Source organism: Pomacea canaliculata, linkage group LG6 (assembly GCF_003073045.1).
Source record: "Pomacea canaliculata isolate SZHN2017 linkage group LG6, ASM307304v1, whole genome shotgun sequence".
NCBI lineage: Eukaryota > Metazoa > Mollusca > Gastropoda > Architaenioglossa > Ampullariidae > Pomacea > Pomacea canaliculata.
Genome location: NC_037595.1, coordinates 1,328,383 through 1,353,859, shown reverse-complemented (window position 1 = coordinate 1,353,859; position 25,477 = coordinate 1,328,383). Strand labels below are relative to the sequence as shown.

The 25,477-nt window shown below is 42.5% G+C and overlaps 2 protein-coding genes across 5 annotated transcripts; one reads left to right on the top strand and one right to left on the bottom strand.

The window, feature by feature from the left end:
• Positions 1–794: 794 nt before the first annotated feature.
• LOC112567180 (ufm1-specific protease 1-like) lies at positions 795–3,344 on the bottom strand. Of its 4 annotated transcripts, none has more exons than XM_025243770.1 (5): positions 3,156–3,344; positions 2,072–2,482; positions 1,593–1,695; positions 1,279–1,349; positions 795–1,008 (listed from the first exon to the last, which is right to left on the bottom strand). In XM_025243770.1, the coding sequence occupies exons 1-5, from the start codon at positions 3,294–3,296 to the stop codon at positions 853–855; spliced, it is 882 nt and encodes a 293-aa protein (XP_025099555.1). In that variant the 5' UTR covers positions 3,297–3,344; the 3' UTR covers positions 795–852. The 4 variants fall into 4 exon arrangements, with proteins under 4 accessions (XP_025099555.1, XP_025099558.1, XP_025099556.1 ...); XM_025243773.1 differs by having other exon boundaries at positions 3,179–3,307; XM_025243771.1 differs by having other exon boundaries at positions 3,135–3,298.
• A 42-nt stretch (positions 3,345–3,386) lies between these two features.
• LOC112567183 (oral cancer-overexpressed protein 1 homolog) lies at positions 3,387–14,075 on the top strand. Its single transcript, XM_025243775.1, has 5 exons — positions 3,387–3,517; positions 3,708–3,813; positions 4,082–4,146; positions 5,865–5,979; positions 7,994–14,075. Exons 1-5 carry the CDS (start codon positions 3,465–3,467, stop codon positions 8,060–8,062), a joined length of 408 nt encoding a protein of 135 aa, XP_025099560.1. The 5' UTR covers positions 3,387–3,464; the 3' UTR covers positions 8,063–14,075.
• The last annotated feature ends 11,402 nt before the right edge of the window (positions 14,076–25,477 follow it).

The window sequence follows — 25,477 nt, the reverse complement described above, 5'->3', positions numbered from 1 at the left end:
AGGGTTAAATGCATAATTTTCTCGAAGAAAATGTTGAACAGTAGAAGCAACGAAAGCCTACTGCTGTGTGAAAAAAAAGCCTCCATTGCTTGGCTCGTACAGCACTCTGATGATGTGGACAAGACCCTCTTCAACATTGAATTTTGAGTCCCTCATGCAAGACTCTACCAAAAGCATTAATGAAGTTGTTATAGGGGTCTTGATGATGCTGAAGATGCTTCCCTATCTGGATGTGGTAGTTACAGATTTACTTGACTGTTCTCCTGCCTGCTCTAAAGCCAGCCTGTTCTTTTGCAAGCAGTTCCTCATTAGTGATGCTGATGAAATTGTGTATTATTTTCAGCATAGGTGGCTGATTAAGCTTGTTCTAATGTAGTTCTGGCAATTTTGTTTGCTGTTTCCATCTTTGGAAGGTATGACTATTGACTATGTCCATTCTTTGGGCCCTTCTTTGCATTCTCAGACTCTTTGGTACAGAGCAAAGCGGGCTTTGGTTGTTCTATGCCAGCCAGCTGGGACATCAACACCAGGTGATTTTCCTCCTGTCTTACTGCACATTGTTTTTTCAACCTCTTCCCGTTGGAGTGGTAGGTATGTAGGTTTAGTCTGGTTATTTTGAAGGACGTAACCCTCTTCAGCTAGAAGCTGTACAGATCTATGCAATGTTCAGTCTATTGGTTGAATACAGCAGTGCTTTCTGTGAGATGACAGCCATTGCTGTCTTGGCATGGACATATGATTACATACAAATGCACACACATATTATCTTTTTAACAAGGACATTTAACCACATCTGCCATGTGCACATCATAATATTTTATTCGTTCTAGAGTAACCCTTGAAGATAGATAACTAAATAATTTGTTGTTTTTCCTCTGCAGCAGCCAGTTGTGGAATGCAGAAATTATAAAAAGAATTCTCGTGAAAATCCTCAATAGGAGTCCATCTAATGAAACCTGCAGCCTGCAATGTGGCAACGTCAGAGACAGGGCCATAGTAGTGAGGATCCTGCAAACAGCAGTTGACCAGTAGCAGGGTTATTTTTCTATAGGTTTAATGCAGAATGTAGCAGAATGATGCAAGTGTTTATCCCACAGAATGATGCAAGCTCTGTCAACTACGTTCTTATAAACTGCATGCAATATTTGTCAAAAGTGTAAACTATGACAGAAGAAGCATACTTCTATGCATCAGGTCAACTATCTGCACTAATTTCCTGAAACATGATCCCTCTTCCCTCACATGTGTATGCACAGACTGAAGCTGAAAATAACTCACAAGCACTAAAAGTGCAGCGGGTCTTGTACAAACTCCCAGAATGCCTTTTGAGGCATTATCTGTGTCACCACCTGTTTCACCAATAGGTCGACATTTAATGTCATGTAAATAACAAGTCTCAAAGCATCAAAAGAAAAAGAATTTAAGAAAAATAACATGATAAAAATAAAAAGGGAGCTTTTATATAAATTTTTGAGCTAACCATTTATAAAATAATTGCATACTTGGTCAAAAACAGTTATTTCCCAATGTGCTACTTTACTGCAGTCCAAAGAAAATTGTTTTGTTATGGCAACAATTTAAACAAAACTGACCCATCATAACAGGGCTGCCTAGGTTCTTGAAGTGATTTTTCAAAGCTGATAGATGCTGTTTGAGTTCTGAACCTTTAGACACGTGAAGAATTCTGCAAGGAACCTGATAAAAGAATAAGAGACCAGTTGATCACATCTTTTTTCAACAATTTTTTTTCGTATTAGTCTTTTCAATGACATTGCAACCCTTCATAACAGTCTAACTTAAATAAACATGCAAGCACACACACACATATACATCCCCTCTCATTTTTTAAAGTTTGATGTTGACTCAAATCTGTTTAAAGAGTTACTATATTCAATAAACAGGTAAAAGTTTTGTACTTGAAATATTCTGACCTTGTGTATTCCAAGGATGAGAAATGCTGTAAAAATAGATGTCAGAAAAGATTTTTTTCTTTTGTTTTGTTTTTTTCAGTAGCAGGATTTTCAATGAACCAGCATACACAAATCCTTAACTAAAATAAGAAAATACTCACTTTGAAAAAGTAGTCAATGCAAAGACAAACTTCGTAGCTGCCAATCCATTGATGTGAGCCATAAAATTCTGATGGCTTGTCTCCTATTGTGACGAGGGCTTCTTGGGCATTTGGAATGCTTGGCACTTCATTAATGCTTGCCTTGCCAACACCAAGGCTTATATTCTGGGTAATTTTATCGCTAACTCCAATATCTGATAAAGTATTCTCATGTCTGGTTATAGAACTGCTGACTGAGTCCTCAACACTAGCAATGACACAAATGCCGTAAGCATCTTCATTATGAAGATGCAGAGGAGTGCTATCATCCTCAGGATATGAAGTGCTACACAAATCCTGATTTGTGGCTTCAAGCTGATATTTAATCCAACTGCACATTGTCTGTAATGTTCTGTATCCGCATCCCCAACCCTGAAGCAATAAACACAGTTGTGTAAACATGACTGATAGAGGATCTCTAAAGAAGGAAATTTTCTGTAATTTTTTTACACATGGTAATAGCACTCAAACTATATGCATAAAACAGTAAATTATTTTTAGAATTTTAGTCAATTGCACATGGTACATATCAAAGAAGCCTTGTCAGATCACAAGTCCAGTTCTTGACTTTCATTCATATTCCATCTTAATATTTGATTTATATAATGAAAACTATAGCCATTTAAAGGATGAAGAAATATTACTCAGTTCTTGTGATTGCATGTTTGAACTCTTCTTGAAAGTTGCATAGTTTAATACAATCTGTCCGTACGTTTTGATAAATTCAAGTGTCAGAAGGCAACAGAATGAGCAAAAGTTGTGCTTTTTTACATCTAGCCCTTGATCTGACACACTAACTTCATTCCACTTTTGTGACAAATATCCCTGTTTACTACTGTTAGTGACGGTGTCCATGGAATATTATTTTCCTGTTAATATAGTAATAAATTCATTCACTGACTGTACATATTTAAAATATTTATTTATTGTCACAACCGGGTACTCTGATGTAAGTGAGCAATTTCACAAACACAAACCACAGGTGACTTGTACAGTCTGTTACTAATAGAAATACTATTTTTACTAGTTAAGTCGTAAGCCATACTCTGTCGTCAAAATTATCACAACCGTAGTGCCAATACTGGTAATCTCCTTTGGACACCGCAGTGTCAGCAGTTAAACCTGGAGAGTTTAATCCACTGTGAACATTAAGAAGCTTTATATTATTTTGTTTGACTTGACTCATCTTCCGACGCACGTGAAACCATAACTCTAGCGATGAAGTAGAGTTATCCCTAGAAAACAACAACAAAGCGTTATCCAATGATATTGCAGCAGTCAGTGTCTCCGCGCATGCGCATAATCGTCAAGAAGCGCCAAGAGTGGTCCGTAAATTTGTTGTGAAAATCACGGCATGGATGTTGATGGTAGCGACTTTCTGGAGGCAGTGTTTTTAAACGAGAACAGGTACTTTTTGTTATCTACCTATTGCCTAGCTAAGCCACAATTCAAAGTGTGGGGTTATAAACTTTTAAACTGTAGGTTTTATGAAAAGCATGGGTTTAGAAGTTGCACCCACAATGTTTTCATAATCACGTCTAATGTCTATTTACCACATCTTATGTCCTTTATTTAATTTATTTTTTTGTGCTTACAGGTGCCAAGATGAAGGTTTTGCAGAGGGAAAGATAGTTGGAAGAACGCGAGGTTTAGAAGCTGGATACCGTCTAGGTTGTGTTAAAGGAGGTGAAATTGGATCTGAAGTAAGTTATTCAAAGTAGTGGCTGAAAAATACAGCATAACATTAGTGCAAACCGACTTTTTTAAACAGCCTATTGTCTTGTAATTGTAAAATTAAAAGCATGTATCATTCTTGAGTTCAGGGAGAATTAAAAAAAGAATTAAGGCAGTTGTCAACTATAAACTAGTGAAGTGGTGATTAAAGGTAGGCTCACTTCTAGCATCTAGAGGTTGAATTTGATCATCTGTATAAGCCTGCAAAGCAATTTTTTATTCAATTTGGTGTTGTAGCTTGGATTCTATCGAGGCTTTGCCTATGCATGCAGACCTCTTGCTGAGCAGCAACAAAAGCCAAGGTAGGGATGTAATAGATTTTCTTAGACACTGTGGACAAAATTATCAAAATCATGCTAAAAATCATCATACATTTCAGTTTAAACGTGTTACAATTTCTGTCACATATAAAGGAAGTAGATAACTGATATCCAAACCTCAACATGCACAGGTTCAATTAGAATCAGTTCAGCTGTTGAATGGTAGGATGAGTACTCAACTGTGTAAAGTATTTCCTGAGGGTGAGGTAGGGAGCTGGACACTGCCCTCTCCGAATAAAAAACAACAACAGATTTCCCAAAAATCTTGCCCAGATTTCCTAATAATGGAATGGCCGAAAACTGCCTTTTCCAGTTACACCTTTCATATCTCAGGGGACTCTTCAGCATATGTCTTTGGTTTGTCTTCGACCATGCACTTTGTTTATGTTTGCTTTGGCATTCACATGTTGTTGTATGTTTCACTTTTTATGTTACAAACATCAAGCTTTCCTAAGGGTTTCTGCCCTACTAATTTAATTATTGATTTTTTTTATTGTACATGGATCAATTCTTGACAGACATGCAGTTTATCAGTATATATCTAGCATGGATGATTTGAACACCAACAAATGTAGCTAACTTTGATTTTGTAGTAAATTTATGAAATAGAACAAATATAGGAAGTGATATGTACTCCAAACTTATTTTTGAATTGAATCAATAATAAGCAAAACATGTTAGCATCCATTTTTGTTGTTATTTCAAATAGTTTGCACATTTTGAAAAAAACCCTTTCAGGTTAAAAGCCAAAATTAAATAAAATGATAATTTTAAAAGGTTGTTACACTAACAGGGAAGTACCAAATATTTAAGAGTCTCCACAATGGATGAAGGAGTAACTATGACTTCTGACAGCACTAAGATGTGCTTGAGGATGGTCAAGAAGAAAAGTACGGTAGTCATTAGTAGATACTATAGCAGTGGTTCTTAACTTTGTTCGAGGTACCGAACCCACCAGTTTCATATGCACACTCACTGAACCCTTTTTTAGTGTCATCACGAATTTACATAATCAGTCGGGTGTGTCTTGACCTCTGTGGCGGAGGCTCCGCCGAACCCCTGAGACCGACTCACCGAACCCCTAGGGTTCAATAGAACCCCTGTTAAGAACCACTGTACTATTGTATGTTGGGGTGGGGTTGCAGACAGGCTAGTGACTAGAGTAGTGGTGTCCAAACTAGACATGCACACTAGCCAGTTCAATACCTGTGTGAAACAACATACTTTCACATTTAGAGAGTGCTGATTTTTGTGTTTCGTTTAGTTGAGGAAGCATGGCTTTAAATTGACTTTTCACCATCTGTAGATTATCTGTAAATATTCCAATTCTTACCTGCTGTATCACATTTTTTTCTATGTATACAGACATATTTTATAGTAAGTGAAGAGTGCTGTCGTAGCTCTGGCCCCATGATTCTTCCTCTACCTTTACCTCTGCGGTCCAGTGGTTCAACAGTTAGAAGTGAGGAATAGTTGTCATGGGTTTAAATCTTCTCTCAGGCATGCTGTTCTCTGCTTGTGGCATCTATTTACAGGGCTGGCTGCTTTGTCGTGATATAGCCTTAGTTGCTGGCTCAGCATAAAACACAAATTCCCCTCCCTCTTCCAACTGCAGATCACCTTATAATAAGTTAGAATCTGTTGAGATTCATTGTGAAAATATTTTAGTAGGCTTCTTGATCTTTATTTCTTGCTGTAAGGGTGCACAAGACCGTGGAGAGCCTGTTACACCTAATTGAACAGTTTCTGCTGTTGGATCCAAACACACCAACAATACAAGAACAGCTTGACAATATCAGGGCAAAATTCAAACAGGTCAGGAAATATTTTCAGGCATGAATTTTCTGTTTGTGATGCTGGTCTGCATCATTATGGAAAAAAGTCTAATCGAACGTCATGAAAATAACTTTGTAAGATATAGTCCTTCGTTTTCATTCCAAATCTTTGTCCTTTATAATGACAGTAGTTAATTGTTTGTTTAAAATTAAATAGTAGTTACATGCTTAATTTTATCTGCTTGCTCACCTTATTGAAAATTTGTTGAATCTGACTATTAAAATAGGGTTACAGCAGCACATTCTGTACCAGGGGAAATTGTCTATGCTAGAAACCTGTGAGACACCATGATGTATTTGTGTTTTATGTAATAATAAATTAATTAAAGGCAGCCTCAAACCACTGCACAAAAAGAAAACACACAGCTGGTCTCAAAAGCAAAAGAGTTGATTTGAAGCCAGTTAGTGTAGCTGCTTATTTTGAAACTAGGATGATTGCTATAAGCAACTAGGTGATCTACAGCCTTACTAAACCTTCATAGTTGAAAAGTGACACTTATTTGAGGATGAAAGCACATCTAGGAAGTTTGATTCAAGTGCACAGATGCTGTGGACACAGGATTAAGAACCACATACATAGCATGCTGTAGGTTTCAAAGGCATTGATAACCCTAATGTCATGGCTTGAATAGTTCTTGTCAATATGTACAAGGTGTGTGTCTGAAAAGTAACGGGACTGGTGTCACAAACAATTTATTTTAATTCCAAACAACAAACTACATTGTTTTCCCATCAGAGTAATCCCCTGCAAGTCTAATCTATTTTTCCACCTTCCTCTGTCATGCGGTTGGCTGTCCTTGGTTCAGCTATATCGGGCTTGCTGTTCTTTCTCTGCATGTGGCATCTGATTACAGGGCTGGCTGCCTAGCCATGATATAACCTTAGTTGCTAGCTCCGCGGAAAACTATTCCCCATTGCTTCTGCCTTGCTTGTCCCCTTGATGATCCCGTTGAACTTGGGGAAGAGAAAAATGTTTCACGGGACAAGATTAGGTGAATAGGGAGGTTGTTCCAGTATGGCAGTGTTCTTGGCCAGGAACTGCCGAATGCTCAGGGCAATGTGAGCAGGTGCACTGTTGTGGTGATCTTGCCCTGTGTGTCTGTTTTTCTTTTTCGCAAACTTGAGGAGATCATCAATGGTCCATTTTTGAAGGCTAGGAGGCCATCAAGAAGGATGTAACAATTGAAAAGCATCCCAGCAAAATCCTTCCAGAAGTACATAGAAATATTGCAGAGAAGGATGCAAAAGTGCATTACACTTTAGAGAGATTACTTTAAAGGGTAAACCATGTAGTTTGTTGTTTTAAGTTGAAAAAAATTTTTTGTGACACCAGTCCAGTTACTTTTAAGACACATCTTACTTGCTCATTTCCTTCCTGCCAGCGCTGCAGTCTCAACTTCAGCCTAGACAAAAATTTAAAAAAAAATTCTTTGGGATACTGCATTTGAAGTTTCACTCACTACAGTTGCATCAGCAAACCGCAGCCATTGGCTTGCTTTAAGAAGTCTCCTGGAAATAAAAATGCGAACAGCAGTCCAGAGATTTACAAGATGCAGAATGACTCCAAACACATCTATCACCAGATGACATCACTGAAGTACATAAGATCCAAAATCTAATCTACAGAACATTTAACAAAGTACAGGTTCATAAAAAAGAAAATGAAAAACAGCATGATCCACAATGGTGGAAAAGTAGAATTGTACTGGAAAGAGACTCATAATCCCGTAAAATAAAAATCCCAAAGCAAGATGACAAAAAGCCCCTCAAAAAATAGCACACAGAAGCTATTAGTGGATAAAGATGTCTATTGGAAGAAGTGAAATAGCACAACCATTGAAGAGCAGTCCATAGCAGAGGCAAATGGCGGTCTTCTCTGTAAGCATATGAGACATCTTGAAGTATGTGTGTTTATTTGTGTTTGTCTTTTCAAGAAGCCTATAAAAACACTGATGTGTGCATGTTTGTTTATGTGCGTGCCATTTTTATTTCAGATGACATCACTTTTGGGCATTCAAGCTCATTTTGTACAGCCTGATGCCATTGCTGGAACATCATTTTAAACACCACAGCAGTCGTTTCCCAATGTCAGGGTTCCCAACAAATGGCGGCCACAAAGACAAAGGTGATCTTTTACACACTGTCCGTAATGCCCCTTACACTGATGCCACAACCAGTTTCCCCAGGCAACAAACAGCAGCTTCAATGAAGATAGGACTGCACCAACACCTCTGTCACTTGCATCTGTTCTTAACTCATTCACTATATGTGACTTTGGGCTGAAGACCGGGAAAGTAGGTCAAAAGCTAGAAAATTCTCAAAAAGCTATTTGTACATTATATACAAATAGTGCCAAGTAAATGTTTATTTTAATAGAATAGACAAAAATTTAAATATTACTTATTGTTTTCTTCTCATTTTCGGTTGTTTGAGTACAAATCCATGTCGAATTGAGTAACCTGCAACTACCACAAACATGGTACTTGATCAGCTGAAACCTTGCCTACGTTCAAACATAGCAAAACACCAGATTTGGTCAACTTTTTTTTTTTTTTCTTCACTGTTAATGGGAAGTAATCCATACTAGAACTGAATGTACCAATAGTTTCCTCCCTTTTGTATTTATGCGCAGCGTGATGTGTTGTACTCCACTTCCCTAGTTGAAGACAGCTTCACACCACAGTAAACTGGGCTGTAGAGAAGGAGTTCAAATAATCAATCTCACAAGGTGTCACGACCGGCCGTCGGACTGCGGGTTCTTTCAAATAAAACAAACACGAGATCACTTCAGGATGGGACGTCCATTTAATATTACACACGAAAAACTTCAACCATACATATCAAATACATCAAACTTCCAAATAAAGTGATTTACCATGCGCTTCTCCTCATATACAACATGCTCAGCATTACACTAGCATGCACCATAAATGACTAAACGGGTAAAGAGAAGTCTTATAGAGCACTTTTCAAATCGCTAGACAAAAGTCAGAGTGCTCAGACATATGAAAACACTTATGGTTACTGTTCGCTAGGGTCACCTCATCGAACATAAAAAGGTCCGGCGTATCTCAGTCCACGATGAGCGTACAGGTGCCTTACGCACTCCCGAACACACTAATACACATATTCCATCGAGATATCCGTAGCTGGCACACACAAAGCTACACCAGGAACATCAGGTTCCTTATGCACTCGTGAATACACTAATTCACATATTCCATCGAGATATCTGTAGCTGGCACACACAAAGCTACACTAAGAACATACTCCAAACTGCGAGTCCGGACGCTGGGGTCACGGAACAGCGCGGCTGGATGTAGACGGACGGAAATCCACCCCGTACGATGAAACAAGCAGAGGGAGGCTCTCGGGCCTGGCCGCTGCTAAGGACTTCACTTATACCTCTTAGTGGGCCCCCTCCAAAAGTTCCTTGGGACTTCACTTGTACACCTTAGTGGGTCCCTCCAAAAATTCCTGTAACTCGGTGTCTAATTAGTCTAGCGAATTTATAACTTATACTATCATATACTGAGCCATAACGTCAAGTGAAACATATTTACTTTTAGAAATTAAGTCACCTTTGTAAACAATTTAGAAATGCTACTTTATATTTAGAACTTCAGCAAATGTTTAATCTATTACCTTGGCTAGGCAAGGAACTTAGTTCACTGATTCCCGGTCTCTGTAACACATACATCAAGACCATCCGTCTCGGCAGTTTCGTTGGGAATGCTAACTCGCGGTTCACTCAGCCAGAGCATGAGGTCAACTCTCGTCACTTTTTTGTTGTGAGAGGCACGGGGATTTTACTATAAGCGGGCACTGTCACACGCTCAGACAATCCCGCCAGCTACATGACTGTTATTCACCCTACCCCACTATCTCTCACACCACACATGTCCGCTACACAAGGTCTGGTAATTTGATAATGACACCAGATGACGGACTCCACTTTAAAACTCCATCAGTACGTAGGGGGAAGCGTGCGATGTTACCAGTCGACGAGGCCCTGAATACCCATCAGTATAATTTTGATCGGTATTTTAAAAAAATTATCAAAAATTTATATCTATTAACCAACAGTGTAGACAATTATCTGTGATACTCCATTTTAAAGAGCATTTTTAAAACATTTACGTGGTGTAAATGTAAGAAATATAGGTTTTGTCTATTGGTAGTAAAATCAAATGAAAGATTGTAACTGTATACGACAGAGAATTCACTATTCGGGAAAGTAGGTCAACCCTTAGGAATTAACCCCAAAAATTTACATGATATAAACAAACACGATATAAAATACCAAACAAACATATATTTTATTAGAATATACATAAGAATTTAAATATTACTGTTTTCTTCTCATTTTCAGTTGTTTGAGTACAAATCCATGTTGAATTGAGTAACCAGTAACCGACTTGAACATGGCGCTTGATCACAGAATCTTTGCCTACTTTCAAACATAATGCAATACCTGACTTTTTCATCCTTTAAAAGGAGGTAATCTATAGTGGACCAACGCTTAAAGTTTCCAGTACTTGGCTCCCTTATGTATTCATTCATCTACTCACAGAGTGATGTGTTCTAAGATGCTACCCTGTCACCTGCACTCTACAGTGCCTTTCAGACGAGGAAAATAAATAAGTAAAAACGCCGACAAAAATTTTAATTTTAATTATTTGAAGACGGCTAGGCTAGAGGCCGTTTGACCCACTGGTGCGCATGATTTTTACTGGTTTTTACCGGTTTTCAAAAAAATTATTAAAAAAAATAACTGAAAGAGGTAGAAGAATAATTCAAATTGATAATGATAGATCAAAATGTATAAAATAGGAACAATCATACCTGAAACTTGCTTGAGAGCTCACTTGTATTATTGTAATCCATACAGAATCGGGTAGATGAAGTAGAAATTTTTTTCAGCACGTGTTTACACAAGTTGTCATCTAACATGAAGTCTAACAAGAAGATGACTTATAGGAACACATTTTGATCTTTGAAAACCAAACAGAAATGCACACACATTGTTCTTGTCCATAGAAATTCACAAATGATGCCAGAATTCTGAAAATCCGAGGAACTAGCCGCACATTTCTCGTATATCATCTCTCCATTTTTTTGCATACACTCCACCAAGCATTCTTTGAGGATGGAAATACCATTGTTAATACCAAAGTATGGGTAAAAGGCAGAGCCTTCAGGTGGTACATATGCACATATATAAATAATATCTTTATCAAGATTAAACAGGATTTTGTTAATTCACAAAACAATCAGATTATGAAAACTTGTGTCTATTTTTGTAATATATGGTATCAGGTTATTGTTAATGAGACATAATATACCTCCTGAACGATGACCTTGGTTATTAAATTTAATAGCCGGTTTGTAGAAACAGTGATAATTTGAAAAGATTGTAGAAGTAAAGTTTTCCATAAATGTTTCGACAAGGCAAATAAAGTCAAATGACATTATGAAAGATAGGAAATCATTGTTCATTAATTTACCTTGCAGTCCACATACATTCAAATGTAGAAAGGAAAGTTTATTATGTATGACAGCACTTTGATCATCACCACTGTTTCCATTTCCACAATCAGGGTAACTCTCATTTGTTTTTGTCTATCTTCATTGGGATTTATTCCTTGGACTTGTAAACACTCTCACACGACCAATGAGTAACACCAGGTATACTCGATGGACGCTCGTCTTTTATCAGTGGAAGCGGAATGATTTGCAGGGCGGCCAGAACTCTACCTTTCTTCAGTAAGGGCACCGTTTGCATCAGCAGAGAATTTCTTCCCATCATTATATAGGTGATCAAAAACCATTTTCACCCTTTTTCCTTCACTTCTCGCTTTCTTCATGTGTGGGGTCAGTAGTTTCCTCATTTAATGCACCCGCGACGATGTCTTCTCTAATAAAAATTTTTGATCCTTTTAATTTTGTACTTAGCTTTCATGACATGTACTCTGTATGAGAAAAATGTAAATCTGGCGATGATTGGAGAGTCGTTCTTGTTGTTCAGTCCGATCAAACTTTATATTGTCTGGAATTTCAAGTTTGTTTCTGAGAAATGTACTCACAATGGCTTCACAATCGTCTGGCGTTTCCTTGTCCTTAGGAAAACTGAAGAACAGCAGGTTGTTCCTCTGTGATCTTCCTTAGAGATCGTCGATCTTCCTGTACACCTCGCTCAGTTTTTTCTGTAGACAGTCGTTTTTTTTCTTGGAGTTGTTCAAGCTCGTGTTGAATCCTAGAGTTTTCATGGCGTAGTTCTTGCATTTGCATTTGGATGGTCGAGCTTGAGTCGTTTAACCTTTTGATATCATCTTTGACTTCGTGGAACTTGGCGTTCATGTTCTGCAGCACTGACATAACATGGGACAGGGTGGGCTCTGGTCTGTGCTGTGTCTTGGTGTGTCCTGCACTGTCTACCCTGTCTGCACTTGCACTCCTTGAAGCGCTGGCAGTAGCTAGTCGTGTTTGTATCATCGTGTCTTTACCAGTGGGGCCAGGGTCTGGCTCCACATCGCCACATAACATGAGTAGAAGCGAGAGCAGCAAACCCAACACTGCAGCGTCTGTTCACATCAACGTAATGATGGCGATCCGCACAGACAGTTTTGTTTTGCTCTTTTCAGCATAAAGTCGATGAATATTGGTATAATTGTAGCACACTTTACTTATTTTGAAACTGGTCAAATTATTATATAATAAGTAAAAATAGCTCTCATGAAAAGAGAGCACTCGAAAACACGTCTTGTCGTTTCCGTGAACCGTGTTCACCCCCCTCACCAAACTGCAGTTATGCAAAGTGTAAAGTCTACCGTCAGCAAGAAAATCTCTTGTCTCAATACATTGAAGAATGTATTTCATGAGGCCTTCGTCACTCAAACCCATTAATTCCCCCTCCCTCTTGTAGACTGCTATGTCTCGAGAGGGTGTTACCATGAATAATTCCCTGTTGCTCATTAAACAACTCAAAGATAAATGCTACACACACACAAAAATTAAACCTATACCCAGTTAAGGCAATGCACACTCAGATAGCACAACTGGTTTTAAATACCTAAACCTTAATGCAAATCAATGCATGAAATACTCTTCGAAGTGCAAATAATTCCTGCTAACAAAAGGGGAGAACCCCTAAGTTCAACAGGCTTAGTTTACACCAACTTAGCATATCATGTATTCATACAACATGGTGTCAACATTCCAAATTTACAAGATGGAAATAAAACAATCTTTGACTTAAAATGTGGACATACTTGAAGAAAATAACATTTGCGCCCTTTTTCTTTCAATGCATATTTTTTTACATGAGTAACATTTGTACATTTGTAAACAATGTGAAAGTCATATATGTAAAATGTTCAATTTGTTAATCAAATTTATATTGTTATAATTTTATATAGACAGAGCAAGTAGAAGAGGCATGACCCCACTGAACCTTAAAGTTCTGCATTCATTATTCTCCACAAATGTCGAAAGAGAGCTTTTTATTTTTATGAAGGCATGTACACATCAGTTAGATGCTATATCCATTCTCACATGGGATACACATGCCTGGTTGTCATTGAGGATAACCAAATAAAAGGCCAAAATACAAGTAGTGCCCTAGCTACAGGTGGATATGTTTTCTGGGTATAGTTTAGGAAAAGTTCAATAAATTATAGAGCACATTTCTTATGTGTAACATTGCGACATAAGTGAAAATGTGATATTGCTGGATAATTGTTACTGTTGTATTGATGGTGACGAAAATATTCTTTTTTGTTTCTTAGCTTTATTTTTGTAGTTGTGTGGGCTAAAATGAATTTGTGAGGGCATGAACATGACTGTGAATGATGATGCTGAATAAACTTGCCAAGGGTCAGATTATTGATGGAAGAAGATGTTTTTAAATGATGAGCATTTAATGTTTTGTTAAAAGGATGCATCAGTTGCAAAGCTAAAGATGTGTGGATGGGACACTGTTCTGTAATGCTTGGCAAGTGTGGGTGTCGCATGTTCCTTGAATGTGTATTAAAATCCACATTGTCATCATTTTGAGTAATAAAAACATGATACCTCTTTCTTTGCTTTTGTTGATTATATTTAAATACTGTAGCTTTTGTTATGCCAGTCAAGAAAATAATAATGTATCCAGTGCATTTACTTGTGGAGGCAATCTCAGTGCATTTAACACACATTTAATGGCCTGAAATGAGTTCCACAACTGACATAACTGCTAGGAACTGTAATATTTACACATACATGTGTGCAACTAACTACAGTCCTTTTTTTGTCTAAACAAGTTATAATGTGTCAGATGTAAAGGGACGCTACCAGTGTGGAGCTGTGCACGACGACGTGACGTGTGACGAAGTGGGTAGCTCCCCCTGAAGCGTCTATGTGCGCACGTGCACTTTAATATTTGAGGCGCAAAACACTTGACCCTTGACCACTTGATGTAAACGCAGTATATCGCCTGTGTACACTGAGTTGAAGAGCTAGTAGGGTGCAAATTGTCTTTTAAATGACTGGGTCAGGTTATCTGGTAGTATTACCACCCCCACCCCCCAAGACAAAAAAATTCCGACTTTCTCTTCTTGAGATAAACGCACAATCACAGAAAGAGGTCAAAATCGTGACCTCATTAGTCCTATATTGGGATGCATAACAAGAAAGCTGGCCACACAAAGCGAACTTTTAACATCCACAGCAGCATGTTCTGTGTGTAGCCGTCAGGCTGTAGTGATGGATGATGCAATCTGACGCTGCAATAAGGCAGCAGGCCATGCGATGCCATGCGATGCCATGCGATATTCGTGACACATGATCGCCCGGCCATCTGGCCTGGTCACTGCACGCATGACTGAGTGAAGGGACACAACAAAGATGCCTGACCCCCGGGAGTGTCGTGTTCAAACAGCCTTGCTCATCCAGGCATTACCTTACTGCACACTTCAAAACATCAGACTGCAACCGAACCCTGCATCATCCATCATCAGGGCCATGACATCAGTTTGTTTGATGTCAGCCCCACCCATGTCCCCTCTTCGCTGCACTCCTCGCACAGGTTCGAGCCTCCCAACAAGACGGGTGAAGACAGAAACACTGTGTAGTGATGAGGCAGCCAAAGTTCGCACTCGCACTGAAAGTAGTTGAGACAAGCAGAAGATTCGATCCAAAACACAAACTACTTGTAAATATTGTAGAGTACACATGCACTTGCAGTGTTTGCAGGATAAATACTGTGATTATCTTTGTTCCTGGAGAGTTGTTAACGATTTGCAAGGAAAACTTCGGACCTTATTGAGTGTTTGGTATTTTTGGTCGAACTTACAGACCGGAAGTCTTATGTCCTGAAACAAAGAGTCACCGTTACTTTTGTGACATCCTAAGTGTGAAAGGAAGTTTAAGTCTGTTGTAAAGAGAGACGATTTGAAGAGAAGTCGAATATTGTTTTAATCTTCATCATCCGCTTCATCATCATCACACACACACAGCCGTGTCAAAGATGACAGAACTGTACACAAAATGTCTTGTACATTCTGGAAACTGCATTTCTGTAATCCTGATACCGCGGTCAGAGACGCCGGGTCTGCCCCAGCGACTGTCCAGATTGTCTGTCCTTGTCCCTGGCAGGAGGACAGTCCCAGTCGTGGTAGTCTCTCCAGGTGAGCAGGTGAGAGAAACACGTGGCAGCGGTCTGCAGTGATGGAAAATGCGGGCATCGACCCCCCGGCAGCCAATGCTTCCACCCTGCACCTTCATCTTCCTGCGCGCACGTGCGTGCAAACAGGCGGTTACAGTGCAGGCCAGGAGATGTCGAAGCGACTGAGGGATTTATTTGCCGAGTATAAAGTGAACACGACGGAAAGAAATTACACAGCGATTATGTGCTTCTAGGTGTAGCGGGATAGAAATGTTTTCTACTTGTTTTTAACATTGTGTGTTTTTTTCAAATAAGTCAGTCAAAACGGAAATTGAATGCTTTTTAAATTGTTGCTCTAAACTAGTGCCTGGGGGTAGGTACAAAGAGCAGTTTTTTTGTAAAGCACACAAAAGTCCTGCCTAAACTTCCCAAAAACTTAAATCTCAGTGAAGCTCACTGTAGGACACGGATCTCTTTGTCAGTTCGTCCAGCTTGATGTGAGTGGTTGTGAGAAGTTTGACAGGATGCATACTTCAGGACAAAAGAATTTGGAGTTGGAAGGGCAAAATGCAGATATTCATTTGATGGCGCTAATCAATGAAGGGCGGAACCGTTGTGAACAGTTGAACTGGCGCGGGTATGGAGTGTTTCCACTTCGTTTAACTCATCAATGCCTGCCTTAGTTTCTGCTCCACAGACAAGTTCAGCCGCCGGGAGGTTCTGCACGTTCCGAGGCTTATTTTCTCCTTGAAAACACAGAATGATGTGCCGGTGCAAAGGATTTGCACGAACAGACCCATGGAGTGAGGATGGTTGTATTACCTCACCACACACGCTCGGTTATGTTGGGGGAGGACACTTAAAGGTCCACCCCTGTATCTACCCAAGCCTCTCACAAAAGAGAGTTGTTTGAAGTCAAGCAAGGTGTTGTTTACCAAAACCTGAGTGAATAGCACTCGTCCATTCTCGAGATACAAAAATACAAACATCATCTTGCACAGACGTGTGACGATTGGTCACCAATGATACCCGTAATTAACATATGGTCCCTGCTCTCTGTCACTGGCTGTTGGTAGACAACATTTCTATCTTATGTTCGTGATGTCAAAGTGTGTGACCTCTTTCTGTGGATGGAGATTTTTGCAAGTTTGTGTTTTGAAAAGAAATGGGGATTACATATCTTGGAAAGTTTGTTCTGAACAGCGACCATCAAACATGTGATCGGGTACACCTTTAAGTCGGGCCTTTTATCTGCAGTTTCACTCGAATTGTTAAAAATCAATTTTCTCCGAGATCTGAAGAGAAAGGAGCATTATTAGGAGAATAAAATAAACCCTCTGTAAACTAACTTCTACAGACGAGACAAGGAGGGGCTGCAGGAGCGGGGGTGGACATCCACGCAGACTGGCTGACTGTCACTGGCTGACTGGCTCCTGTGTCCAGGACTGACCGGGTGCCATCTCTGGGTCGTCACTACCCGTGTACCCCACACCAACACAACTCCCTAAGCTCCACGCCGCGGCACTCAAGGTTTGTGATCAGGAATCGATAAGAGGATGTAATGTTTGCAGGAAACATCGATCACGTGTCTAGTGTTCATTACTAAAGTAGCACATCCTTCCTTTCCCTGCTCACAGTGATTTGAAAATCGTGTTGTTGCTGTCCCGTAAATACGCCACCCGACTTCTCGCCTCGTTTGACCGGCTTTACATTCAGATTAGGTGGAGGTTGGTGGGGTGGGGCCATAAATCTCGTGTTAGTGTAGACATCCTCGACCCTCTACTCTTGCATCTCAGCTCCCTCCCCGTCTCTCTGTCTGTCTACAGACTGTGGTTACTACCTCCCTACTTCTCTCCTGTCTGTCGGTACAGACTGTATTACTCCCTCCCTGTCTGTCTCCTGTGTCTGTCTACAGATTGTGGTTATATCGGGCTGGAGGCGGGATTGGATGCTCAGAGCTCGTCTAGCTGCGAATTTTCCGACTCACCTCCCACTCCAGTCACAGGCAGACATTAGAGTCCCTTATGAACATGTTCACAGTTCACACGCTGATGTCTGCATCGCCCACACACTCAAACATTCTATTACTTCATGTTTCATGAAACAGAGCCAGACTGTGCATTGTAACCGACTGTAAGCTTTGTAAACACATTTGACAGCACAGAGTTGTGTAAACACTTCAGATGGAACAGTATCCACAGTTTTACCTGAAGTTTCAGATTCTGTTTGCAGCGAACACCTGTAGTGGCCACGAAAACCCCACGGAATCCATTTTTCGCAGTTTCGGCGATCAAGTGTGCCAGCGAATAATAAAAGGTCGGCACCTCTCCTGCCCCGGCGCCTGCTCTTAGTTCTGTGAGTCCCTGAGATGTTACTCACAGACAACACGCTTGCACCGAAACGAGGTGCGTGATGAGGTCACGTAGGTCACAGGCTTGTTCTCCCCCAACCCTCGCCAACCCCCCAGCATTGTACCCGCCGTGAGTTGTGTGCCGCTGGGTGGCTGGAATCACAGACCGCAGATTGTTTTCACGGGAACAACACGGGCCTCGGCTGCCAGAACTTTGGCTCCGGACTGATTTGTTTTAGCGGCGAGGTGCAAACGCTTCTCCCCCTCGCCGACAGTTTTATCGGGAGGGAGCTCTTGATCTTCTGGTGCAGCCTAAACAGTCCGCTCTTAATTGAGGCATTGAAATGTTAATCTCTGTTTTACCCCATCCTTTTTCTTCTGGGATAAAACGACTGTGTGGATGAACCCTTGATCTTTGTTTATCTGTGTGTGTGATTAGTGAGGGAGGGGCATCAGAAGTGTGATCGCCATAGATGCGTAGTTGGCGACCATGATGATGTATACAAATTCTTCATCCTTTTATTTTATCCTGTAAATAAAAATTCTTCGACGTTTCCAGCGGCATTTAGTTCTGGTGGCGTGGCACCAGAGACGTCAGCTTAATCTGATTGGCGGTGGAGGGATGATGGAGTCGGTCTCAGCTATGAAACTCAGGCGGTTGCTGTCTCCTGATACCCTCGGGGGAGAAAGAAATGTAATTTTTTGAGGCTGAGATTTGTTTAGCTTCTCTCCCACGGGTCGATCGTCGGCTGCGTGCCTGCAGGCACACGGCGCACGCTAGAGCTCCGACATTGTGGAGAGGATGAGCAACTCTTAGGGTCAATGATCCGGAAAGTGTATTTATCACAACTCACCTTCAGTGCAGCCTTCTGGTTGCCATGGCAACTTTACCTTCGCGTAGGCGCTAGAGATGGAGCTTAAGTGGAAGGTTGAAGGTATGTTTATATTGTTGTTGAAGCAGATCACTATATAGGAAGCACAGGCTCACGTGACAGTTCCTCCCACTTCCCTCCCCCCCAAAAAAAAAAAATCATGGTGAGGGAGGGGAAACCTGGCGCACTTACTTACCCTCGTGTCACCTGATTATCCATGAGTTTCATAACCCTTACTCATAACCCTCCTACGCCGGCGGTGATACTTATCTCACAAAGTCTCTCTGTGCGTCACATATAAAGAAAAAAGAAACTGCCACAAGCATGGTGCGTGTGTGTGTGTATGTATGTGCGTGTGTGTGTGCGTGTGTGTGTATGTGTGTGTGCGTGTGTATGTGTGTGTGCATGTGTGTGTGCGTGTGTGTGTGTGTGCGTGTGTGTGTATGTGAGTGCATGTGTGCGCACGTGTGTGTCTCAAGGATCAGAATGGGGAATAACTCAGAGGCAGAAGGCAGACGAGAGTTACGGCCCTGAGAGAACACCCGTCAGCAGTGTCAGAATGCACTGATAGATGCTCTGCAGAAAGCAATTATCTGTCAGGAAATCAGCTTCGGGTGGGACAGACCAGGGGAGCGGAGAGAAGGAAGAGCAGAGAAAGTTTAGTCAGCTTCATCTCCAGCTTCAAACGGCCAACTGGCTTTGAGCGAGTCGCACAGAGAGCAACGGTACAGGCCGCCATATGTTTCGTCCCCCCTTCTCCATCCTCACCTTCACACACACCCATCCACCTTTCTTCGTGAAGGGAATACGACCAAAGTCTGTGAGGAGATTTTTCTCACACTTCGTGTACAGGGGATGGGTGTCGCTCAAACACTCCGTGTGTTGTAGATGGACAACGATGCCCACTGTTCCCGACACACGTGTATGGAGTTCCCTGAACACACACAGGTAGACATCTACGGCTTTATTTGTGTGTATATAATACAGCCTGTCCTCTACATATGACAGTAGGAGAACGAGATAAAAGAACCTGTAACTGTCCTCTCAAAGGACTTTGGTTTACAGCGTTTACAGGTAATGAAGATGTTTCTGTGCCTCATCGCCAGTGTTCGTAGTTTTGCCGGCGGCCGCCTCACGCAGGCAACTAACTATTTCAGAGGCTAAACTAACTTTAGAATGAGTAAATGTAGTTTCAAGTGGATGTAAGTATTTCAGATTGGGCGAAAGTGCCTTTCGGAGTGGGTGGAAGCGTAGAGCAGGTGGAAGTGCGGAGGAGTGAAAGTGTATCTGGGAGTGGGTGAAAGGATATCTCGGGGTGACTGAAAATATTTCTCTGATTTGGCCAAATTATATCTCGGAATGGGTTAGTGTATCTCAGAATGGCTATGGAGAGATTACAGACTCACTTCATCACTGTAGCAGCTGCCGCTCCTATCCACCCCTTTACCTTGCTGAACAACTGATGATGATACCTGTGAAAATGGCGGGGATGAGGGTGAGGCCGACACAGAGGTGTTCTTTCCGACAGAGAAACCAGTCAACAGCTACTGAGTCAAAGCTTAGTACAGCTGTAAGCCAGAAGACAGACAAAGGAAGCCAACAGAAGGACTAATGGAGCCCAACACTGAGCTCAAGCAGGACGCAGCCTCTGAGCCTCATCCTAGAGATGAACTGGCGGCACGCGCCATATTTTCCGGTTCACATGGTGCTGCCGTTGTGGTAATTTGTCAAAAAGAAAAAAAAAAAGGTAATGTAGGGAGCAGGTTAACAAGCAGATGACGGTTCGTGAACCCACAACACGTGGTACAAACATGCACTCGGCACACACCCACAGCACCTCTCGTTAGTGCAAAGGATGAGCTGCGAGTATGTGGCTACCGACTGGTTCCCTGAGAGTACAGGGACTTGAGGACACGACACTCACCACAGCTTTCTTTTCTTTTCTTAGTTTTTGTTTCTGCTCTTTGCTTTGTTTTAGGACAAGACTATTCAGGATAAGAAGAGGTTTGCGCGATAAAGCGTGGTGATGAACCGACAGACAGTGGAACAGCGGCCTGAGGATGAAGTCAGCTCACGACTGACAACGACCGGAAGTGGAGTCCGGCTGCTGTGGTTGGATGCTCTGGTCTCTAGAAACAGCACTGACGCCGTCTCCAGTGTTTCTATCCAGACTTACAGCAAAATATCCGCCCAGCATCTGTCAATCTGTTCTACTCCAGTTTATCCCTCTACAGCCCTGTGACCCTGGTATGAGAAGCACAACAGCACCCGATGGTGTATTCATGGTGTCTCCATTGCTTATATTTCACTGCACGTACACATTCACACACGCACCTAAATTACACAACTTGCTTGGTCAGGGACAGCCATAAATACACAGGTTGAAGTATTTAATGAAAGTATTCACAAGTCTAAAATGATACCGGCATGGACACACTGACAAACACACCTAAGCACCAGCGTGGAAAATTTCACATCTTGTGATCACGTGGGGTGGCTGTAGCAAGGTTCTCATTCTCTCCTCCACCGTCTCTCGCTCTTGATTGAAAGTAAAATGCACACACACACACACACACGCACGCACGCACACACACACACACACTGATGCAGGAGGTGCGGACTCTTCACTCAGTGATGGCCCTCGTCTGAAGACAGCGGACTTGGATCCAGAATGAGATGATGCGCTGGCAAGTGTGTACGCGCGCAGTTGTAAAGCTGTTGAGGGCTGAACTAAGCTGCCAGTGTAGAGCCACAGCAGCGCGCGCCAGTCTGCGAGTCTGTGGACCAATTCCAGGCTGCATGATAAATGGCGAGGGTGTTGTTTACAGCCAATCGTAAGCTAGAAATCGCTTCACCAAAGTTCACGGCGAGGTGAAAACGCGAATTTGTTCAGGTGCCAAGCGCCCTGGCAGCTGCCTCTGGAATGCACGTCTTCACGTGGAAGTCTCTTCCTTGCACATGCGCAATGACACCGACGTGGTCACGTGCACATGCGATGTCGTGCTTGCGCAATAATTAGATGACACTGACTAATTAATTGTTTTTAGCAGCTTTGTCGCCACTTCGTGTTTTCTTTCGACCTTTTGTCGGAAACAGTTGCTGACTAGGCCTAGCTTACCACCTTTCATCGTCCCGTTATGTGTAACGACATGATTGGAAGGTTCTGGACTAGAAAAGTCAAGGTCCTTGAGGAAAAGGAGAACCGAAAGTTAAAAGATGAAGGTATTGGCTTTGTTGTTACTACACACTCTTAAGGCCATTCTTAACAGGACAAACGTGGGCTAGGCAGAATCGCTGGTCGCAGTGCCATAATGACTGAACTGACAAAACAACAACAACAACAACAACAACAACAACAACAACAACAACAACAACAACAACAACAACAGACCCTCATATGTTTCCATTCTGCTCCTTCAGAAAACCGTGGAGGCTGGTCAGCGTCGAGAGGAGAGAGAAAAAGACTGTTGACAAATATCAAGGAGGGACTGACCACCTTGCAGGACTTGCTTATCGCCGCTCAAGACGAGGCTACATGGTGTCCTGCTAGCATCCCTCCCCTCCCACCTCCCAATACCGCATGATCAGCGTCACGTGACCAGCTACTCAGCTAGTGCCTGCCAAGGGATGAATAATATAGTGAGAAGAATTAGCAAGTGCATTACCTAATAATTTGAGTAGGGCAAGAGCGTAACTCCCAGCAGTTGTCTGCGCCTTGTCTAGGGGAGAGCACCATGCTCGGCTGTTGCTTGGACAAGAGAGTTACACAAGACTGTCACTGCGCATGCTCGCTGCGTCACGTGGGTGAGTGGTTGTGATGCTATCGGTGACGGGCTCCAGCTTCTGACATTTAAAGTGAACAGCGAGTTGTTGAGAGGGAGACAGCTGGCTGTTATGTTCACTGGCACCAGACGGTCCTCCGTGAGCTTCTGCCTGTGAGTCCCGACCTTCTGGCAGTCGAGTCTTGTGACAGGACGAAGCTGCGAGTCCAGATGGTGTCCTGCAGTCTGGGTACGAGGTCTACAAGGAGGAGGGAAGCAAACAGCCGAGTGGTTAGAGCGCTGGCCTCTGAACTGACAGCGCGCTGGTTCAATACCCGATCAGCGCAGCAAACTTCATCCAATCGTCCAGCTGGCGGGGATCGGTACCTGATGGGTAGAGGGTTGGGGAAGGTAAGGCAGGGAGGGAGAATGGGCACCGCCCTCATGTACAGCTGGTCCTGAGAAAAGTGAGTTCTCTAACACCTTCCCCCTCTCCTCCCCACCAACCACCTGAAAAGGTTAGGGGATGAACTTTACCTTTTGTTTCTACAAGAAGGAAGAGAGAGAGAGGCGAGAGAGAGAGAACGCATAAACATCAAGGTGTTTCGTAAGCAAGGGAGATAACTGGAAGACGGAAATGGTTGTGGAAATGAGAATTGTGATGAAGACAGTCTCGGTGTCAGCCTCCCCCTCCACACTTCCTCCACCTCATCAACGCAGCGCCGTCAGTCCTCGGTGTTCATCCGCTGGGGACAGGACCCAAAGTAGTCTCTGTACCAGTCTGGTCTCACGGCGACGGCCACGACGGACTGTTGGGTGGGGACGAGAGAGAGAATGAAAGGTGAAGTGTTTATTGTAAATAAGATACACTTACATGCGATCACGTGTAAACATTTTTCAAGAGTTTAAACATAGGAAGCTACTAAGTCAGGTAAACTTAGAAGTTCAGAGGGCAATTACACAGAATTTACAGAATGTTCTGCAGTTGGATGTCAGTGCAGAAGGTCAAGGCCACCCGTCTTCAGTCTGACGTCACAGAGATGAATGTCATCGTGTTGGTCATCCTGTAGGTCTGAATAGAATAGGTTGTAGGTAGAAACATGGATTGTATCCTCTCTGTCTATCATTAGGTGCCGTGCACAGGGATGTAGTCACACGTCGTCACGCACTGTAGTCGGCTGGCAGGTCGGCTGGGCGGCTGTGTTTGAGGTCAGAGGCTGTGTTGTGGGGATTGGCCGCCTAATGAGAGTCTGTTCTCGTGCGGCCAACAAGGGGTCGGCACGCGGCTCTGTCGGCCAACAGTCTCTCCATCACACAACGGACATTGGCACGTGATCACCGGAAGCCAGTCTGCTGTCACGTGGGTGAGAGTTGTCTGCCTTTAGGTGGAGCGGGAATGGAGAGTTGTAGTTGCTTACAAACAAGCACGCATGCAAACACACAGATACATGCAGTCACTCAGACTTGCGCACGCACGTGTAACAATATTTATACACACAAATACCTAAACGCGTGAACACACACACACACAAAATCCCAGTACACATCGACATACATACTAACACCTACCTACACACACGCAAACACACACACAAACAGACCTGCTCATGTTCAAATGAATTATCACACAGTCACTGGCGGGAATCTCGTCTTCTTGGACTGGAGGTAGACCATCAGACACATGGACTGTGGTCACTGACAGGCAGTCTGGAGAGACAGAGCAACTCAGTCACTCACTGGAAAAAAGTGGAATTGATGTATCCATCTCACGAATCACAACGAACGATGAAACAAAGAAAGGAAGGAACAAACCAACCAACGAACGAACAAACGAACCAACAAACCAACCAACCAACCAGCCAGCCAACCAGCCAGCCAACCAACCAACCAACCAACCACTGTCCTAAAAGTGCGGCAAACATCAAACACTTTGAAAGACGATGGGGAGGAGGAGGAAAAGCAATGACATGTAGACGATACACTTCAGAGGAAAGGAAAGCGGTGTTCAGCCGGTGCCTGATTAGCCAAATCAACTTTATTTCACGATTTTGCTTCAGATGCTTGTGAGGGTCTGAAGGTGGGTGGCGGAGCGTGTGAGGGTAAAGTGTGTGTGTGTGTCGGGAGGGCACATTCTTTGCTTTGAAGTCTAAAAATAGCGACCTCCCAGCTTGGGTGCACTGGGGGCACTTGCACCTGCAGGTGGATAGACTCGAAATGTACAATAGGTGTAATGATTCTCATTGTTTCCACAAGATTATACAGTTTTCCCTCCCACACCTAACAGCCTGTCTGTCATTTCCCAGATGGCAGCTGTTGACACTGGGCATCAATCGTCACCATGAAGACACAGATAGTCTCTAACCTTTCTGTCGCTGGGGAGCGAAGTCTTAGAAACTGCAATTATCTGGAGGAAACCACCACCATCATCATCAATCATCAATCATCATCATCACTGCCTTTCCAAGTAAGTCAGCTAGTACGGGTACTTAGCCCTATACGGGCTTCGAACCGGCCCACACCACTGCTGCCAGCTCCTTTCTTTATGTCAGTAACGTGGAAAGGGAAGCTACCCCCATCCCACATCGGGTAGTTTGTGTACAGTAAACATTTACACCTGAGTATCAACAATGGTGAAGGCGACGAGTGGAGTAGGTGTGGCTCAACCTGACAAATGCTTGAGTCTAGACACGTTGGACCACTTCTGATGACTCGGCCTCGTGTAAATGGTGATCAAACTGTTGTTTGAGTATTTTACATTTTCAATCAAGCCTTTCCTTCTTCCTTTACGTGAGTCAGAAGTGAACAGTGAACAGCTCCAGGCGAGAGGGGCTGACAACTGTCCATTTTCACTT

Coding starts and splice junctions, on each gene's coding strand:
- LOC112567180 (XM_025243770.1), bottom strand. CDS start 3,296: ATGAGTCAAGTCAAACAAAATAATATAAAGCTTCTTAATGTTCACAGT. Junction 2,483..3,155: donor GTGATAATTTTGACGACAGA/GTATGGCTTACG, acceptor TTATTGCTTCAG/GGTTGGGGATGCGGATACAG. Junction 1,350..1,592: donor AGGCAGCCCTGTTATGATGG/GTCAGTTTTGTT, acceptor TTGGTGAAACAG/GTGGTGACACAGATAATGCC.
- LOC112567183 (XM_025243775.1), top strand. CDS start 3,465: ATGGATGTTGATGGTAGCGACTTTCTGGAGGCAGTGTTTTTAAACGAG. Junction 3,814..4,081: donor GAGGTGAAATTGGATCTGAA/GTAAGTTATTCA, acceptor TTGGTGTTGTAG/CTTGGATTCTATCGAGGCTT. Junction 4,147..5,864: donor GAGCAGCAACAAAAGCCAAG/GTAGGGATGTAA, acceptor TCTTGCTGTAAG/GGTGCACAAGACCGTGGAGA.